This window comes from Macrotis lagotis, chromosome 1 (assembly GCF_037893015.1).
Source record: "Macrotis lagotis isolate mMagLag1 chromosome 1, bilby.v1.9.chrom.fasta, whole genome shotgun sequence".
Lineage (NCBI taxonomy): Eukaryota > Metazoa > Chordata > Mammalia > Peramelemorphia > Peramelidae > Macrotis > Macrotis lagotis.
In genome coordinates this window covers 347,792,098-347,813,517 of record NC_133658.1, presented here as the reverse complement: position 1 = coordinate 347,813,517, position 21,420 = coordinate 347,792,098, and the positions used below count along the sequence as shown (strand labels likewise).

At 37.7% G+C, this 21,420-nt stretch overlaps 1 protein-coding gene and 1 pseudogene across 1 annotated transcript in view; one reads left to right on the top strand and one right to left on the bottom strand.

Annotated features, from left to right (window-relative positions):
* Positions 1 to 9,628: 9,628 nt before the first annotated feature.
* Positions 9,629 to 21,420, bottom strand: part of MROH8 (maestro heat like repeat family member 8) — a 72,186-nt gene continuing 60,394 nt past the window's right edge. Inside the window, exons 22-25 of the mRNA XM_074201983.1 lie at positions 21,004 to 21,103; positions 20,301 to 20,366; positions 10,224 to 10,398; positions 9,629 to 9,813 (exon numbers count right to left, since the gene is read on the bottom strand). Coding sequence (XP_074058084.1) covers positions 10,250 to 10,398; positions 20,301 to 20,366; positions 21,004 to 21,103 — 315 coding nt within the window. The 3' untranslated portion in view covers positions 9,629 to 9,813; positions 10,224 to 10,249. The remainder of the gene's footprint in view (positions 9,814 to 10,223; positions 10,399 to 20,300; positions 20,367 to 21,003; positions 21,104 to 21,420) is intronic.
* LOC141506093 (BCL2/adenovirus E1B 19 kDa protein-interacting protein 3-like) lies at positions 16,469 to 16,995 on the top strand (annotated as a pseudogene).

Sequence of the window (21,420 nt, the reverse complement as noted above, 5' to 3'; positions counted from 1 at the left end):
GGCCCCGGAGGGCGGTCTGTGACGCGGGCACCCAGGCAGCTCCTTGAGCCCGGGGGCCGGGACGGACTCCAAGGCAGGACCAGCCCGGGGCTCTCGTCCTCTTCTGCATCTTTTTTAGAAATGGGGGGACTCTCAGATCAAGAATTGCAACCCGCGACTAAAGGCAACTGCCCCGAGAAAGGCGGGGCACACGATGGCACCGTGAGACTGGCATGGGGGGCTGGAGGTATTGGCTCGTTCTGTTTCCCCGAGGGGGCACCTAATCACCTCTTCTCAGAAAGAATGGGGCCAACCCTCACCGGAGCAGGACTCCTCTCCATCCTGGCCTTCCGTGGGAGATTTGCGGGGAGAGGCAGTTCACCACCTCCGGCCAGACAGACCACCCTATTGTTGGACAGCTCTGACTGGATACTCTTATTAACACCGAACCAAAATCTGCCTTCCGGATTTCATTTTCCTTATTAAAAAGCACCGATCAAGAACCAGGACAACAATGTACACTGTAACAGCAATACTGTGCGATGATCCACTATGATAAGACCTAGCTCTTCTCAACAATACAGTGATCAAAGACAATTCTCAAGGATGTGATGGAGAATGCCATCCACATCCAGAGGAAAAAACGAGTAGAAACGCAGACCAAAGAATATTATAATCGCTTTTAAAAATTTATTTTTCTTTCCTGTGGTTTTTCTCTTTTGTTGTGCTTCTTTTTTTACATGACTAACATAATTGTACATTCAGAACCTATGTGAGATAGCTCCGTGTCTTGGGGACCAGAGAAGAAGAAAAATTTGGAGCTCAACATCTTACAAAAATGAATGTTGAGGAACAGCTAGGTGGCACAGTGGGTAAAGCACCGGTCCTGGAGTCAGGAGAACCTGAGTTCCAATCCTGTCTCAGACTCTTAATAATTACCTAGCTGTGTAGCCTTGGCCAAGTCACTTAATCCCATTGCCTTAAATAAAATAAAAAACATAAAAAAATTGTGTCAATAAAGCACTGATTAGGTTCCTAAAATTTTCAAATTACATTATATTCTAAATAATCATTATTTATATTTTAAAATCCAAAGAATTTGCATCCAATGACAGTTTGCTGAATAATAAGTAGCATTTACATATCGCTTTGGGGTTTGCAAAACCTTCTCATCTGAGATCTATATATGTAGTATTGTAATGTGTGGACATACACATTCACTCATTTGAGTTAAGTGCTGTTTTCATTCCTATTACCTAGACTGGCTTGCCAGCATTTATTGAGTGCCTCCAGTCTCTGTACTAAGTGCTGAAGACACAAAAAGAGTCTCAATACGTTCACTCTCTAATTGGGGGGCTAGGATGGAGGTGAGGAGAACAATATGCAAACAGCCATGTATGAACATAATATATATGAGATAAAGGTGGGATTTTAGCTAAAACCAGAAAGAAACAAGGGAAGTCAAAAGGCAAAGATGAATGAGAAGGAGAGCTTTTCAGGAATGTGGGACAATCAATTAAAAAGCTCAGGCATTCCAAAGTATGTGTGAGTGAATAAGATGTAAGAAAACAACACAGGCAGGAACAGTGACATCAAGTTATGGAGGCCTTTCAGAAGAAAATGAAACCAAGAGAAGTTAATGACTTGCCCAGTGACACTCAGTATCAGAAGCAGACTTTGAATTCAAGTCAATTATGACACCAAGCCCAGGGCTCTAGCTACTATATCATCTAGTTGCCTTCAAATCAATGGTCATAGAATTTAGGGACCATCTAGACCAACCTCTTCAATTTACAGATGAGAAAACAGCCCTGGGGACCTAACATCAAAAAGTTTATAAATCACAGATTTAGGATGTGAAAATGGGACCACTGATCCCAGATCAAATCTTTCCCCATCCCAGACAATCTTAAAGGAGTTGTTTGAAATGAGAACTATTTTAAAGATGTATAATAGCCCATTATCTTTATCCTGAATTTAGGAAAGGTAGAACCAGGGAAGATCAAGAGGGAAATAATGTGGCTAGGTCTTAGCAGCTACTTCCAAATCACTGTCCCTAACTGAAAAGCAGTTTTATCTCCCCTACTTCATGGCATGTAGCTAGTGGTGAAGTGGACAGAGCACTGAGTTTAGAATCAGGAAGACTCATTCTCATAGGTTCAACTAGAGGGATTATGGTATCCATAAAGGAAAAGATCAGCTGGAAGCAGAAAATTCTTGGCATTTTCCATTCAGATATTTCTCATGCTTTCATTTCATCCAGACTGCAACTACAAAATAATGTGGATCTTGAAAATGAACCAATTCCAAAGGAAGCATCCTAAGCAAAGAGCACTAATGTAATATAGGAAATCAAAGATTCATTGTGTTTATTCTCTTCAGAGTTGGGAAATTTATTAATGCCATTCTGTGTTCAGAGAATTGTGTTCATCCTAGATGCAACATTAGATAAGACATTGCCCCTATTCTAAGACTTTAATAGTCATACAGAAATGTGACATATGCAGAAATAGCCATAGTACACAACAATAAGTATGCCAAAGAAGTAAAAGCAAAGTCCTGTGTGAAGTCAGAGGGAGGAAGGGTCTAACTGAATGGAAAAATCAGTAAATGTTTCTAAGAGGAGGTGGCCTCTTTATATGTAGAAAGCAAGGGGGAAGATGTTCTAAGCTTGGGATCAGCATGGACAAAAAATAATGGACAGGAATGTGCAAGGTGTATCCTGGAGAACTGATCAAGTTTGATTATAGTATGGGCTATCTAGGTATAGGGAGGAGTATGAAGTCAAAATGAGATTCCTCATGTCTTTGGAACTGGTACATGATTAGGGATGAGTAAATAATAGCATGCTTACTCAATGAAATCAATCCTTTTTTCCCCTGTGTTAATTTGACTTTCCTTCACTCCTTGCTTGCTTTTCCCCCCCTTTATTTTTCTTATTTTTTATTTTTTTTTGCAAGGCAATGGAGTTTAAGTGACTTGCCCAAGGTCACATAGCTATGCAATTATTAAGTGTCTGAGGTCAGATTTGAACTCAGGTCCTCCTGACTCCAGGGCCAGTGCTCTATCCACTACACCACCTAGCTGCCCCTTGCTCTTTTTGATCATCATTGTCTTGATTTCATTGTTATATTTCTGAAGTTCATCTACTCCACTGACTTCTGCTTTGACTATCACAAAAGACCAAGGACTAGGTACTTGCTCTAAGGTTTCTCCTCCTCAATGATAGTCACTAATCTAGGAAAAAAGACTCTCCAGTGCTCTAAAGCTAAGTTATTTAACCTTGGAATGTACACCTATGTAGAGCTGAGAAGTAGAGGAGTGTGAGTACCCAAAATATGTGTATCCCTCTATAAATAACCTGATCTCAGGTCTATAATGACCCTTGCCTTGACCATCAGGCAATCTCAGGGTTTAGAAATCTGCTCTGCTTCTCTTCAAGTGTATGCACCTACTATACTCTACTTTCTCAAGCTCTGATAATTTAATATTTTACTACTATTGTCTATGGCTCAATAGCTCTGTGCTTCAATGGGTAGCTAGGCTGAAGCTCCTCTCATTATAACTCTATGTTCCCTCATATCTATCCATGTTAGCCCTAACCAAAACTCTCTTGAAGTCACTGGTCTATTATTTTCACTCTTCAATTGTATCCAAGCAACTGGTAGTTCAATGGATAGAGCCCTGGGCCTGGTAGCAGAAAGATCCAGACTCAGACACTTACTAGCTGGGTGACTCTGAGTGAATCATTCAATCTCTATTTCCTCAACTAATAAATGGTAATAACAATAATAACCCCTGCCTTTCAGGGTTTTGGTGAACGAGATAATTGTGAGAGCAGCTAGCCTAGTATCTGCCCCATGAAAAGTATATACTTATTCCCTTTAACCCCCTCTAGAATGCCTGTCTTATTAATAATTCTGTCCTTTATATTAGTTTAATACATTCCCATTACCCAAAATTGCTTTGCATATATTTTGTGTTTATATATGTATATATTCTTTCTCTCCAAAGGACAGGAACAACTTAATTTGATCTCTATAGCTCTCATACCTAACAGAATGCCTGGTTCAGAGTAGGCACTTTGTTCTTGTTAAATTAAATTGGATTTTCTCCCCATTTCCACCTCCATGTCCCTTGGTTAGAGTCTCATCATTTCCTACCAGATTATTGTAGCAGTCATCTCATTTGTTTGGTTTTTTTTTTGTTTTTTTTTTTTGTCTTTACCCCTCTTCTGATCAGTTGCCTACCCTGATTCAAAGCTAATCACATTGCTCAGGAATCCTGTGGCTTCACTGTTAACTTTTGGGAGCAAATTTAAACTCAGTCTAGCCTGGAGGCTTTTTGGCTGACTGATTTCCTTTCTTAGTTTTCCTATCCTAGTTTCTAGATTCTAGCCAGACTGGTTTTCCCCAAAAACATCACTCATACTTTTTCCTCTCCCTAGAATGGTTTCTATACCATCTTACTGTTAACACTTTTATCACTTGACTCACTTTTCAAAATGAGTTCTTTTTGTTACATACAGGTTCATTAAAAATCTTATTACCTTTATAATTTCTAGGTGATGGATTTCTATTCCTCCTACCCCAAATGAACATAGGTTCTTGAAGGCAGGCTCTGTTTCACAGTTGTAAATCCAGTTGCCAGTTCATAACAACAGGTGCTTAATAAATGACTATGGATTGATTTTGGTTGCTGCTATTCTCTACTTGGCAGAGATGCTTGAGGGTAGCAATTCTGTTTTCTTTCATCATTATTATCCTTTTTTGGACCTCTCCCCTCCAAGCATGGAGTAACAAGCCTAAATCATAACATATGCTTTAATAATCACATATATAATGAAAGGAGTTTTTCCATAAATACATCTACCTATACCTTAGAGTTTGTCCATTGTATCTTTTTTTTTTATGTTTTTGCAAGGTAAATGGGGTTAAGTGGCTTGCCCAAGGCCACACAGCTAGGTAATTATTAAGTGTCTGAGACTGGATTTGAACCCAGGTACTCCTGACTCCAGGGCCAGTGCTTTATCCACTGCACCACCTAGCCCACCCTTGTCCAGTGTATCTTATAAGAGAAGCCTAGGTTTTTTTGAAAAAACAAAGGAAGAATAGTGAAACGAAACCTGCCCTTGCATTGATTCCTGGTCCTGAATATAGACACCATTATTTATCATGTATATTTATTATATTTATTTAACCCTAAAAGAGCATAATGGAGTTAAATAATTACTGTTTACATATTTAATATTTCAGTGATCCTTTAGAACAAACAGCTTTGCGTCTCAGAAAAATCCAAACACCTGACATTCCAACAGTCAAAAAAGGGCAGTTGATCATAGCAAGGGAGGAGCCAGCACTGGGTTCACCATTCTTGCTAGGAGGGGAAATTGGCTAGGTAGTTTTTGAGGGAAGGAAGCAGTGATGGGTTTCCATAATTGGCCTCTTGGCAGTTACAATTCTTGAATTCTGGATCAACTTTTATTTCCACACTCTTTGAGCAGGAAAAAAGATAAGTTGAAAAGCACATAGACTTAAAAACAATAAGAGTTGCATTTTCTCAGGCAATTGCTCAACAAATCAAAGGCCATTTCCAGGGGATTCTTTCTAGCTGCTGAGATCTTGAAGCAGCTTCTAATAAACTTTTCCTTCAAGAGATTTATCTACCTACAGAGGCATAAAAAGGAAGATACTTCCCATTAGCAAAAATGCTTAATTCCAAAATTAAGGAGGTAAACTTTTCCTTACCAAAGCCCCCAAACTCCAACTTTGCAGCAACAACAGGAATCACTTAGAGAATTAGACTTGGTCTGGTATTTAAGTTCATTTAGGAGTCATTCTAAAAGAAGAAAGAAATCTATGTCTGAGAGGGACTGTCGAGCTTTATGATACATCAAACCAAATTACCCCAAAATTTTACTTAAGATACTTCAAATGAGAGGAACTGTGGATACTTAAGATATCTTAAGCTTTTAAAAAAGGCTACATATATAACTATTTCTTTCACTCTTTTCCCTCTCATATGAGTTTACCAACCGGCATTCAAAGCTGCTTCCCACCCCAATCTAGTTCATCTTCCTTTATTACCATAGTTCTTTGGCCTATTGCTTTTGTTCTTGGGATGAAAGTGTGTGTGTGTGTGTGGGGGGGGGTCTGCTATGTTTAATTGATTGCATTGCCTGGAATGATAAGAATTAGGTTTAGTATTAAAAGTGGACCAGGGTCTACATGATGTACATAAAGATTGTTTTCAAGTATTTTATTGGCAAGTATAGTCAATGTAAAACAGCATACATTGGAGCTTTAAATATAAGATTGAAGGTAGTCCTTTTCTTTGCTCTTTTTAAATGAAAAATAATACACAAAAGGGATGGCAGGCAGTTGAGTCACGGTATTAAATGACTAAGTTCTGTTCTATTCTTTAATACTGTAATTGAATGTTTTCACATATCTGGCAACCAATTATAGTGAACATTTCAAGTTATTCCAACAAAAAAAATTTCTTACTTGAGAGACCTTGCACAATGGTAGATATGAATATTTTGAGTGTTTTTTTGTTTTTGCTTTTAACATAAATTTTATATTTCATTGACAAATATAGGTCTTGAATATACTAACAAGAGCATAAAAAATAGGAAAAGCAAAGAGGAGCTCAAAGGGAAATAACAAAAGATTTTTAAATGACTGCAAGTGTCTACAATTTGATCCCTTATTTATCATTACCCCTATCACCAAATATATCTATATGATCTTTAACAAAGTAGTGGTAGCCACATAGTCCTTCTTTCTTGATTCTATATAATCTTGAGAGCAGGGACTTGTTGCCTCACCTTGCAGACAGTACAAACTTTTTAAATGTTTATCAGAATAATCTTAAACAATCTTCAGTTAGGCATATGATGCATTAGTATTTTGGTGCACATGTATTTTATTAGACTGCAAGCTCTTTGAGGGAAGAGAATTTTTGCCTTTCTTTGAATTTCCAAGGGTAGCACAGTGCTTACCATATAGAACATGCTTAAATGCTCTTTGATCTGGTTTTTAGTTTAGATTGAAGGACTTGGGAGCTGCATTCTCAGATGCCAAGTACATAATTACTGAAATAACCATTTTAAAATCCTTAAAAGCTTCTGTACAGTAATTGTGAACTTCCTAATTGTTATAACCTGGAAGTGACCTACTGAAAAATTATAATGGAAATCAATAACCTGGAGTCCAAAGCAAAATGAGACTAAAATCAAAGAATATACTTTTTGTTCTTGCTCTCCTTTTAAAAGGTATCTTTAAAATACTTATTAGCATCTTTTCTCTTCATTCCTTATTCCCATTTTCCCTTTCTCCTCTCCCAACTTCTTCTATTGTCCCTGTTTCCCACCCCACCCCCTCCTTTTCATTTCATTCATTTAATTCTGGTAAAAAGATGACTCTTTTTCTCTGAATGATCCTTTAGTTTCCATAGAAACCACTTAAAATCAGGTTTATTCTCTCCAGAAATAAGAGAATGAACTATGAGGGTGAAGGAAAGTGAAGAGAAAAATGAAGATGTTCATTGAATCATTTAGTAGTAGAGCACACAGAAGACAAGAGGAAAAAGGAGATAGGTTGTCAATCTATCTCTGGAAGGGGTTGTTGCCTGAAGATATTCCAAGATGAGACTAAAATCACTCTCTTTAATTTCTCCTATCTTATTCTTTCTCCTCTTCTCTCCTTTCATTTCTTCTTCCCTCCCCTCTTCTACATACATATCAGTATGTAGGTGATTTAGGGTGAAGGGAGTGGTTGGCAAGTTCTGGTGATTATTAGGGTTAGCTTTAGGAGTAGGCAGAATAGGTAGTTTAATATATAATGTTTCATAGATAGGAAAAGGCCCTCATGCAAAAACAAAACAAAAAACTCCAAACTCTTCTCTGTTCAGGAATATTAGGAAATTCTTCAATTAAAGATTAATTCCTTTTACTTAGGGCTTTCCCTTATTAAAATGCAAATATATCTTAGATTTTTTAGATTTTTTTTTTCAAGGCAATGGGGTTAAGTGGCTTGCCCAAGGCCACACTGCTAGGTAATTAAGTGTCTGAGGTCAGATTTGAACCCAGGTACTCCTGACTCCAAGGCCGGTGCTCTATTCACTGCACCACCTAGCCGCCCCTAAAATGCAAATATATCTTAAAGAGTTAACATAGTAACTTTACATTTCCAACTAGAGTAAATGAGTTTATAATTCAAAGATTTAAGTTTGTCAAAACTTTATTGAGAATAGATTTTGGTAGAAGAAAAGAAAAGAATGAAAAATGGGCACTAGGATAGTGAATGACATAAGAAAAAATCTGAGGCTAAAGGTGCCAAAGATAAACTACAAATCTATTTTGTGAATTTTTCTAAAGCCTACCCTGATTATAGAGTAGGGGTGACTGGGAAAGGTAATCAGGGTAATAATGTTGTCAGGACGAACAGTGCAGATTTTGTCCAAGATATTCTAAATTTTCTTTTCTTTTTCTCCTAATTCTCACTATTTCAACAGCCTCCTAATGTCTTCTTGCCTCCAGTCTCCCTTTTCCAATACACCTTCCACACATAATATTCCCATTATATGAATTTCATCATGCCAAACATCCTTCTCAAGAGCTACCTCAAAGAATTGGAAATTGAGTGAATGTTCATCAATTGGGGAATGGTTTAATAAACTGTGCATGTAATGGAACACTATTTTCTATTAGAAACCAGGAGGGATGGGAATTCAGGGAAGCCTGGAAGGATTTGCATGAACTGATACTGAACAAGATGAGCAGAAACAGAAGAACATTGTATACCGTAACAGCAACATGGGGGTGAGATCAACCTTAATAGACTTGCTCATTCCATCAGTGCAAGAATCAAACACAATTTTGGGATTTCTATGATGGAGAATACCATTGGTATCCAGAAGAATTGTGGAATTTGAACAAAGACCAAAGATTATTACCTTTAATTTAAAAAAAAAATTATCTTACTATATAATTTTGCTATCTCTTATACTTCATTTTTTCCCCCCTTAAAGATATGATTTCTCTTTCATCACATTCAACTTAGATCAATGTATACCATGGAAACAATGTAAAGACTAATAGACTGCCTTCTTTAGGGAAGTGAGATTGGGGAAAAATTGTAAAATTCAAAATAAATTAATTTTAAAAAAAGAACTACTTCCTCTAGGATAAAATACAGACTTCTGTTGGGTGTTTAAAGCCTTTCACAGTCTGGTTCCAGTCTATCCAGAAAGAAACTGCCAACATGGGCTACTTGCGGTTCCTGTCTTACTTTTAGATTTTTATCCATAATATTTAGTATAATTCCTAGTATATAGTATTTAATAAATACTTACTGCTTGCTTGCTTTTATCTTATAATTATCTAAAACAATTACTACTTATATAGAGATTACATTACAAAAGACAGAGGAAAGCCTCACATTAAAGAAAAATATGAATATACAAAAAGCTTATAATAGATTTAATTTAATGTTATATTATTGTAATAGCAATATGTAATATAACATTTAATTCAACATATTGAAGTTGAACAAAATTAAAATCTCAGAAATTTCTGTTTAAGGCACAAAGATTTCATAAATGTTATAAACTCAACTTTAGAAGAAAAAATACAATTCATCTATAACAATAATAAAAATTTTGAAGTAAATAAATCCTTCTGACATCTTTAATGTAATTTTTCTTGAGTACTTCCTCAATCCTTCTAAATTTTAGCTGAAATAATTTTAAGTGACATAGTGAAAGTTTTCTCTTGTAAACTCTATACAAATATCATATATTGAATTCTTTCCTCCCTGTTAGTGGTATAGCCTATGGGGAAAAAGGCAGCAGTAAATCTTCAGACTACAAAAGAGGCACCACATAAATATAAGCAAAGAGGTTCTCCTGTACTACAGAAATGTTTATTCTCCAAAGCCCTTGTCCCTGGACTAGGGCAACCTGAGTAAACCAGACTGAGATTTCCCATTATTATTATGTTACCAGCTATGGTATCTATCTGGATTTTTCCAAATCCACTTCAAAAATAAGCTTTTTTTTCATTGTTTTCTCAAACAGAATCTAAAGTTTGCCCTACCCATATTGTTTTAACCCTCAGAGAGGCAAGAAAGGTGTCCTCTTATTTAAATAGGGAATATCCCTGATTATTCACTGCTTTTGGTAAATATGAAAAAGACAGGAACCTCAGAGCTTCTCTGTCTTTACATGGACCTAGCTCTCACCTGATATTTGTAGGTTCCAACTATTTTTAACTGAGGATACAGCTGAAAAACATCCTCAATCTGCACACTGAAGGCCTGGGCTCTGGTTCTCCTCCTGCTGTTTGGACTCTGCAAAGCGCCTGAGATGCAATGATACGCACAGAAGGCTCAGGATCATGCATCAGAGGTCTCAGAACTAAACAAAGAAAGAGAAAAATGTTGATTAAAGACTCAGTCAGACTTACATTCTTTAATTTAGATGTAATTTCCATATAGTATAGGAGAGAACGAAGGGCCTACCAATTCTACAGCATTCCATGTGGCTCATCTCCTACTTGGTAGCTTTAGATCTTCCTGACCCATGAAATGCATAGAGACTAAAAAATATTCCACTTTCTGCCAGTTTTATGTCTATAAATATATAGCTGTCTCGGTCAATCACAAAGCAGTTATTTGATGTACCAAACATTCAACACTTAACTTGTGAGTAATAATTATATTTTCAAGTAAAAATTATTGCCAAATGTTCTATGCATATGAATTATCTGTCTCATTAAATTATATCCTTAAATTTTGAAACACAATGTAGTTGGGATTGTAAAGGAATATATTCATTCATTGATGGTGGAATTGTCAACTAACAGAGAATATTTCTGGAGAACAATCTTATCAATATACAGTAAAAGTTACAAAAAATAAACATTCCCTTTACCCCAATAAAATTCCCAGGATTTTCTGGGAATATATCATGAAGGTTTTATAAAAAACAAAAAAAAATGAAGATACTTCAGTCCAAATATTTTCATAGAAGCATTATATGTTAATTGTATAAACAAAGAAAAAACACAATTGGAAATAACCTAAATTTCCAACAATAGAAGAATAGTTAAATAAATTGTGGCACATAAGTATGAGGAATATAAAGAAATCCCAGAACTCTATGAAAGGCCAAAAAAAAAAAAAAAAGAATCAGGATAATGAAATTCATAATAATCTCAATCAAATAAGAGAAAAAGTTAATGAGAAAGAAGGCACAAGGAATCCTGACAAGAACTTAGAAGTGGCTGAAAAAATATTATAATGTATTATTTTAAATAAATAGGTTCTAAGGAAATTTATTAATATTAGGATTTTTCAAAAAACTTTTAAAAGATTACATGCACGAATGCTTATCTTTGTGTCCCTAGAATGATCTAAGGACTTTTTTCATGTCTTTACTCCTTTTTAAAAAATCTGGAATTTTTCCAAGTCTCAAGACTGATAGAAGGAATCACCGATTAATGATTAGTGAGAATGATCCCAAGTGGGACTAGATGTTTACTTTTGAAAAGTTGTCTGCACAGAAATTATTTTACTGTCTATATTTGTTCTTATTAATATGCTTTAATAAAAGATTGTATTTTTAATTTGTTCTTTCCAAAGGAATGGAATGTTCATGGTTCTAAGCTGGTTCTCAGATAAGGTTAAAGCCATGGATATAGTCTGGACATGAAACCATGAAATCCATATTTGATTGCAAGAAAGGTTCCTAAGATTAAAATACCCAGGTTCTTGCCTGCTGAAATTGTAAAGCTACAAAATGACAACAAAATTTCATACTAACAATTTAAATATATGACTGCTCTTTACAGGTGCAAATTTCCTTATGTCCTTACTGGAAAATTATTGATTCATCAGATATAACAAAGCAGTCATTTAGATTGCGAACAATTCTTTGAAAAGTCTCATAATTTTCTCAGTAGGGTTACTAAGTAGTCCCTCACATCTCCTAGCAGGCAAATTCTGGAAAATTTTTTAATCAGACAGAAAAAGAGATTTCCAGTACATAGATGATGCTATTATGACTAAATAATGAATAGTATTAAGATAACTAAAAATCACTAAAATGGATACCAGTGGGTGATTGTAGATTTTATCTATTCTCCTGGCCTCAATTACCATTAAATGATAACCCCCAACCCCAAATTTTATCTCTTCTCATCTCCAGACCTCTAGTACCATATTTCTAACTGCCCACAAGATATTTTTATCTAGGTATCCCCACAGAATCTCAGACTCAATACATCTAACACTGAATTTATCTTTGCCCCAAATGTTTCCCTCCTCTTTACTACTATTCAGTCACTCAGGCTGGTAACTTCAATGGCATTTTTGATTCTTACCCTTCATTTGATCTCCCATATTTAATTGGCTACCAACTCCTTTCAATTCTACCTTTGCAGTCAAATCAGCCCACTCCTATCTAGGTTTACTCTAATTGCCCAGGCTTCATCTCTTCTAATTTAGACCACTATATCCTCCTTCATTGGTATTGCTTTCTCTTATCATATTCTTTATAATTCACTATCACCATGATATTGAGTGAATATCACAGTCTGAAGAATCTTCATGTGAAATTATGTAGTTCTTTAAAGTGCTACATTTTATAAATGTTAGATGTTATTATTGATGTCATTTTATTCTTCTCATCTTTTTTGATAGGGGTCACATAGAAATGGTCCTGGGACAAGTCACTATCTTGTATTAATTCTTTATGTTCTACAGATGGATAAAATAATTGTATTTTGTAGTTGCATAAAAATATTAGGTTGCTAGCTCATCCTAATGTACTAATTCTTGGTATAACTTGAATAACAGGAAAATTGAGATAATATGTATTTTGTTTCCATGTGATTTTGATATGTCTGTTAGGTTACTATTTTAAAAATTTTTTGGTTCCATGAAGCTTGGAGATTTGGTATGGTAATGTGTATTTAAAAAGTTATTCTTAAATTTTTATGGTTCAGTGTTATATCCAGGAAATGTGGGCAATAAGTTAATCTATGATAATGGTAAAGCTAGTCAGACAAGAAACATTTATTTTATGGTCCCATTTCTGGATAGTTTATTGGTTGAGCTCTTCAGAGTATTTTGAAGTCTGTATTTATAAGTTTAGGGATTTGTCAACTATCCATGAATGATAGTGAGTTTCTGATGTGAAATTCTAGAAATCAAGTCCATTTTGCTAGATGTTTTGAGAGGTGCTAAATCTTAAAGCCCACAATGATATATTACAGTTTTCTACCATTCTCTTATATGAAATACTCTTAATTGATTAATAAATCAGGGTTCCTTAAGGATAACTTTTCTGAAATTTCTTATAGCAATGACTTAATCCTGAGTCACCATCATAAGCTCATCTCTCTGTTCCACAAACAAATCTGTCTGACTCAACTTGTTCTGATCTAATGACTATCATTGTAGCATCCAAGGTCTTCCACAATCCAGTTCCACCTTCTCTTTTCAATCTTCTGTCATTTTTCTCTCTTTTTCAAATACTATTTTCTTGCCAAAATGGAAGATTTCTTCTATCTATTCTTGTTCTATCCTCTTCTATGTCCATGCCTTTATTTATTTCCATTCCCTATTCCTAGAATGATATTCCTTGCCTCCCCTACCACACTTTTATCTGTTAAAAGTTCTTCCTGTTATGAACAGGCAATTTTCAGATGAAAAAATTAAAACTAGCTATATAAAAGTCATTTGAAAAATGCTCTAAATCATTATTAATTAGAGAAATGCAAATGAAAACAATTCTAAGGTACCATCTCACAGCTTGGCCAATATGACAAAAGTGGAAAATGATCAATGTTGGAGGGAATGTGGGAAAACTGGGACACTAATGCATTGTTGGTGGAGCTGTGAACTGATCCAATCATTCTGGAGAACAATTTGGAACCATTGCCCAAAGGGCAATAAAACTGTACATACCCTTTGATCCAAATTGCCACTCTAGGTCCGTATCTCAAAGGGACCATAAAAAAAGGGGAAAAAACCCACATGTGCAAAAATATTTATAGCAGCTCTTTTTTGTAGTGGCAAAGAATTGGAAATTGAGAGAAAGCCCATCAACTGAGGAACGGTTGAACAAATTGTGATTTATGAATATGTTGTAGTATTCTGTAAGAAATGAGAGAACTGATGAAACTGGTGGTGGAATCAAGATGGCGGTGTGGAGGCAGAAATTCCTGGAAACTCATTCCCCCCAAAACTACAAAAACTATCAGATTATGACTCTAGCCAAAATTTAGAGAGGCAGAACCCACAGAAAGACTGAGTGATACAATTTCCCAGTCCAAGACAACTGAGAAGATCGTCAGGAAAGCTCTGTTTCACTGGGATTGGGAATTAGAAAGAGCTGCAGTGCAGCCAGGCCAGAGTAAACCAGCTCCAGTCTTCCAGGAACAAACCCATGCAGTACCTGTGTGGCTGGGGGCAATGGGGTCTGTGGCCGAGAGGACAGTTTACAGACCTCTTGGCCTAGGGATCACCAGGGACAGCCTGACAGGGTATGAGAGAACTCTGCCACAGCAGAGTGAGCATGGAGTGGAGCACTGGCCTCAGAGCAGTCTTGGGGTGAGAATCTGCAGCGGGAATTAGGGAAGCCACCCAGCACTTCCAGAGCTCCCAGACCACAAATGTTAAGGGAGTCAGGGAAGATTGCAGAGGTCTCTCTGTTCTCCCTGTGGTAGGACTATACTAATTGCCCACACTCATATCCAGGTTGCAGTTTGGGCTTCCATACTATCACAGCTGAGCAGGGACCCTCCTCACAGCATCAGGGCAGGGGTGGGGCCTGTGGTCATCCATATACCAGAGCACAGACAAGAGAGCAGTCAGAGCCTCTTGTAAGACCTTGGAGAAATTAAAGTTGTCCCCACAGGGACAACTGCCACCCCCCCAAAAAAAAACAACTTGGAAGTGCTGTAAATCAGTCATAGATTGAAGAAATGAGTAAACAGCAGAAAAAAGAAGAATATGGCCATATAAAATTACTTTGATCTCATGGAGGATCAAAATACATACTCAGAAGATGACAAAGTTAAAGTATCTATAATCTAATACCTTCAAGAGAAATAGAAAATGGGCTCAGGCTATGAATGAGCTCAAAAAAGACTTTGAAAAGCAATTAAGAGAGGTAGAGGAAAAGTTAGGAGGAGAAATGAGAGCGAAGCAGATAAATCATGAAAACCAAGTTAGCAGCTTGGTTAAAGAAATACAAAAAAATTGAAGAAAATAAAATGTTAAAAACCAGTTTAGGTCAAATGGAAAAAGCAACACAAAAGGCAAATGAGGAGAAGAATGCCTTAAAAAGCAGAATTGGCCAGTTGGAAAGGAGATAAAAAAGCTCTCTGAAGAAAATAACACCTTAAAATGTAAAATGGAGCTAAAGGAAGCTGATGACTTTGCAAGAAATCAGGAAAAAGGGGTGGCTAGGTGGCTCAGTGGATAGAGCACCAGCCCTGGAGTCAGGAGTACCTGAGTTCAAATCCGGCCTCAGACACTTACTAAATACTTAGCTGTGTGGCCTTGGGCAAGCCACTTAACCCCATTGCCTTGCAAAAACTAAAAAAAAAAAATCAGGAAGAAATAAAACTAAACCAAAAGGACCAAACATTAGAAGAAAATGTGAAATAGCTCACTGGAAAAACAACTGATCTGGAAAACAGATCCAGAAGAAATAATTTTAAAATTATTGGGCTACCTAAAAATTCCCACCAGGAAAAGAGCCTAGACTTCATTTTTCAAGAAATAATATAGCAATATTTCCCTGAGATCCTAGAAGCAGAGGGTAAAATAGAAATTGAGGGAATTCACCAATCACCTCCTAAAAGATATCTCAAAAGAAAAACTCAAAGGAATATTAAAGCCAAATTCAAAACTCCCAAGATAACAATTCAACTACTGTGGCTCTATAGTCAGGATTACACAGGATCTGGTAGCATCTACATTAAGGACTCATGGGGCTTGGAATATGATATTCTGAAAGGCAAAAGATCTTGGTTTACAACCAAGAATCAACTACCCAGCAAAACTGAACATCATCTTTCAGGGGAAAAAATGAACTTTCAATGAAACAGGGGACTTGCAAACTTTCCTAATGAAACAACCAGAGCTGAACAGAAAGTTTGATCTCCAAATACAGGACTCAGGTGAACCATAGAGAGGGTGGATGAGAAGAACTAACTAGGAGGAACTTAATGATGTTGAACTGTTTGCATTCCTGCATGGGAAGAATATATTGATAATTCATATGAACCTCCTTATTCATAAGAACAGTTAGGCAGCGGTGGTGGCGGCAGGGCAGCGCTTCGGGAGTGCCAGCACAAGGCCCCTGCAGTGGTGGCAGTGGCCCCCGGGCCCCACCATGGCGTAGAGCGGCCAGCCATGCCACCCACGCCACCCCCCCACCCCCCCAGGAGAACCTGCAGGGCTCTTGAGTGGAAATGCACTTCAGCAATAATGGCACCAGTTATAGTGCAGTGCCAACCTCAATTTCAGCCTATAATGGCGCCATGGAAAAGATTCTTCTGGATGCCCAGCATGAGTCTGGATGGAGCAGCTCCAAGAGTTCTCACTGTGACAGCCCACCTTGGTCACAGACACCCAAGATATTAACCAAATTTTTGAAACAGATACTCACAGCATTGGCGAAAAGAACAGCACCCAGTCTGAAGAAGACTACATGGAAAGACGGAAAGAAGTGGAAAGCACCCTGAAGAAAAACTCAGACTGGATCTGGGACTAGTCCAGTAGGCCTGAAAATATCCCCCCAAAGGAATTTCTTTTTAAGCCCCCAAAACATTCAGCCACTCTCAGCATGAGAAACATGAGCGTCATGAAAAAAGGGGGCATCTTCTTGGCAGAGTTTTTGAAGGTTTTCCTCCGGTCCCTGCTGCTCTCTTACTTCCTCACCATTGGGCTGGGGATCTACATTGGAAGGCATTTCATCACCTCCACCAGCACCTTCTAGGGCAGTAGGGCTGGGAGTCTGGCCAAGCAGCAATCTGCCATCTTTGAGCATGCAGTGTGGTTACCACAGGAAGACCGTGCGTCTGGCTATGAGTCCGGGATGACTCCTGCAACTTGTGCTCATCTGTTGTGTAAATATTGTGTTCCTAGTTCAGTAGAAGGGGAGGATAGTAGCTGTCTTCACTCCCTGGGCACCATATGGGGAGCAGGTCCTACTGATTGGTCTCTCCTCCCTGTAGGCATAGCCCCTCGAGTTCTCCCCATTCTGAGGCTCCCTGGACTCCAGGAAATCCCCACACTTTCCAGTTCCCCATGCAGGGGCTACTCCTTTGGACAAGTGAATCGTGTCATTTTTAACAGCATTATTGTTAGGGGCTTGTGGTCCCAGAAGACCCCCACACCTGTTTGCCCTTGTTGGAGCAACCACTTAGGGAAGTCTCCCCTCCATTCTGCTGGGTGGTCTTCCTTCGCAGATGGGAAAAGAGGAAGCCCTCAAGGTGGTCCAACCAACCCTGATGTTGAAGTCTCTGGGTCCTCCCCTTGTTTTCCCTCCTAGGACTTGGTGTGGCCTGCAATGTGTCCGGGCAGCTGCCCCTGCTAAGCCTGCTTGCTTCCCCGTGCTCCCCGCTAGGTCCCTACCACGCTTCTTGGCCCTGCTCTTTGTCAACATCAGCCACCACAGCCAGAATGAGAAGAATTCTGTGTTTGCCAAATCCCCCAAGGTGCCCGTCTCCAGGTCCAGTTCACCAGTGTCGTGAGCCCACTGTTTTCCTTGGCGCAAATTATTTTCTGAAAGGAGGCCATATCTTTGCTGTGCTGGACACACTCAACATTTGTTTATATCTGTCCCTGATGAGCCCCCTAGCCCCCCACCCCATCTGGGATGAAATAATCAACCTCCCCAAATTGAAAAGTAAGCCCCTGTATTTTGCCTTCCACCCCTTCCTCCCCTGCAGAGGTGGCCCAGGTGCTTATCGCCCTTCCCAGCCCAGCCACTGGGCTCCCCTGCTTTGGTCAAAGCCCATGCAGGGGTTGCTTCAGATATAGCACTTTGTAAGCCAAGGGAAGGAAAAGTGATTCAGAAAGCAAGGCCTCGTCTTTGGCCAGTCCCCTCTTCAGCCGGCCAGCCAATAATTAAGTGGAGTGATTGCTGTGCCCCAGCACCTTAAACAAAATGAAGGATCTTTTGTTTTCTATTTCCATTTTCCTGAGTAGTTCGTCCCTCTCCTACCCTTTCAATCACTTCTTGTAAAAGAATAAAGGAGCATTTCAGCCAAAAAAAAAAAAAAAAGTTAGAAGGAGCATATACAGACAAGGCACAGGAAGGAGCTGAATATAATGGTATAATAGTAATAAGATGGAGTCAATGGGTGATAAAGGAAAGTCCTGGGAGGAAGAGAAAGGAGAGGAAAAAAGGGCTAAGATATTTCACATAAGAGTCAAAATAAAGCTTTTGCAATAGAATGGAACAGGGAATGGTGAGGAAATGAGTGAGCCTTCATTCTCATCAGAAATGGCTCAGAGAGGAAATATCATACACACTTAATAGGGTGAGGAAATCTGTCCTAGAGAAAAATGAGAGGAAAGGGATGGGATAAAGGGGAAGGGGGGGGGGTTGAGAAGGGGGGAGTAGGTGATAGAAGAGAGGAAAGATCATGGGAGAGGATACTCAGATACAACACACTTCTGAGCAGGGACAGGGTGAAAGAGAGAGAACAGAATAAAAGAGTAGGAAGGAATACAGTGGAGGGAAACACAGCTAGTAATAGCAACTGTGGGAAAAATAGTGAAGCAACTTCTCTGGTGGACTTATAAAGAAGGCAACTCATCCCAGAGACAGAGCTGTTGGAATCTAAACCCAGACTGAAGTACACTTTTCTTTCTCTCTCACTATTCTTTTTGAGGAGAGGAGGGTTTATGTTTACCCTCACAAGATTATTGTAATAATATAAAACATACAAAAAATTAGGCAATGAGAACTTAAAAAAAGAAATAAGAGAACTTCAGAAAAGTCTGGAAAGGGGGCATCTAGGTGGCATAGTGGATAAAGCACCAGCCCTGGAGTCAGGAGTGCCTGGGTTCAAATCCAGTCTCAGACACTTAATGATTACCTAGCTGTGTGGCCTTGGGCAAGCCACTTAACCTCGTTTGCCTTGCAAAAACCTAAAAAAAAAAGTCTGGAAAGATTTAAATGAACTGATGCTGAGTGAAGTGTGCAGAGTAACAGCAATAATTTGTGATGAATTACTATGATAGAATTAAGTTCTTCTCAGTAGTACAGTGATCAAAGACAATTCTTAAAGACTTGCGAAAATACATTCATATCTACAGAAGGAACTATGAAGTCTGAATAGCATACTATTTTCAAATTTGTTTATGTTTAATATTTTTTACCTCTCATGGTTTTTCTCTCTTGTTCTGATTCTTCTTTCACAGAATGACTAATATGGAAATGTTTAATATAGTTATACATCTATAATATATCAGATTACTCACTGTCAAAGGGAGAGGAAACAGAAGAGGAGAAAAATGTAGAACTCAAAATCTTGTAAAAACAATGGGGTTTTTTTAGTTTTTTGTTTTTTTTTGTAAGGCAAACGGGGTTAAGTGGCTTGCCCAAGGCCACACAGCTAGGTAATCATTAAGTGTCTGAGACTGGATTTGAACCCAGGTACTCCTGACTCCAGGGCTGGTGCTTCATCTACTATGCTACCTAGCCGCCCCATTTGTAAAAATAGTGTTGAAAATTATCCTTACATGTAGTTGGAAAATGAATAAATTTAAAAATAAAAAGATTCCTCCATTCAAGGATCAATCACGATGCAATCTTTTCATAAAGTCTTTCCTAAGCCCCCTGTTGCATGTAATCTCTCCTTCATTCCTCAAATTTCTCATAGGACATTGCCTGGACCTTTTCTTTGTATTGACCACACTACCTTATATATATGACACATATTTGCCTTTTTTTTCTTATTAGACTGAAACCCTTGAGAGTAGGGTTTATATTATATATAATATATATATATGTATATATATTTTATATATATAATCTCCAGAACTTGGCATGGTGCCTTGTAATAAAAAGTAATTAATAACTGTTTAATGAATTGAATTGGAAGCCATTAAAATCCAGAAAACACAATGAGACTCATGCTTTGGAGGGCAAAGTTTCTCAGCTTTACCTTGCAGAAGATCTGCAATAAATTAAATCAATTATGTTTCCATCTAGTCCAGCTCTCTCAGACATTGCCTCAGTTAGCTTCAAAAATATATATGAATTTCAAATTGTCAAGGATTATCACATACCATCCTCTATCCAATCAGTACCCTTCATACGGAGTTCACTGTGATCCATATACTTTGCTAAGAGCCCTATATATAGGAGAAAAACAAAGTACCCAAAGAATCATTTATTTGGCTTTGTACTCTTAGAAACAGATGATAAAGCATTTCTCTCTCCTAGAAAACTAAACAATTTACAGATAATGAAACTAAGTAAAAAAAATAATGAAACCTAAGTTGTTTGAGATAGCTAAACAGGTTCTTAGAACTAGGATTTGGAATCTGATAGTTACCCAGAGGAAACTAGGATTCTTTTCTCCAAGAAGTTTTTTCCAAAGTAATTATCTTCAGGGATAGGAATAGAAGAAAACACAGGGAAAGTTTAGGATGATGCACCCTTATCCTCTATCCTTAGAATACCTAGAACCCTTTGAGACTTAGGTCAAGATTTAGGTCACCTCCTACATGAGGCCTCTTCTGATCTTCAGCATCAGTAGTACTCTACTCTCTGAAATCATTTGATATATATATATATATATGTTTTATACTGAGTTATTTTTTTCTCCATCCTACAACAGAATAATAAGTTTCTTAATGGCAGGAGCATTTGTCTTTGTATCCCAAGACCTACTATAGTGACTTATATACATAATGAATACTTAATAATGCTTGTTGAATTAATCAATGAAGTAAATTAACTACAGAAATAAAATAATATTCTGGTTACCTGTAAAGAATATTGCTGACCTTCTTAAATAGACTTGATTGCTTTGGATATACTTCATGGTCTGCATCATGATGTTACATTTCCCCCTACATTTTTGTTCCTGGGGACAAATGGGAAGAGAAAAACGGCATCATAAGCAGATTAGATCTTTACTTTCTAAGGACAGACCATGTTACATGTGAGATTAGTAGGATGGTATTTGATAAATAATAATCAATTCCCTAAACACAAAATAACAGATCCCCTATGCTTGTTCATGATGCTCTGGAATGTTCTCTCCATTTTTTGTTTACCTATCCTTGAGATCCAGCTAATGTCCTTCCTCTTACCACAAAGTTTTTCCTTGATGGCTACAGAAATCTCTTCCTTCTCTGAATCTCTGTAGTACTTTTTGTCTATTAAAGTTATTTGGCACTT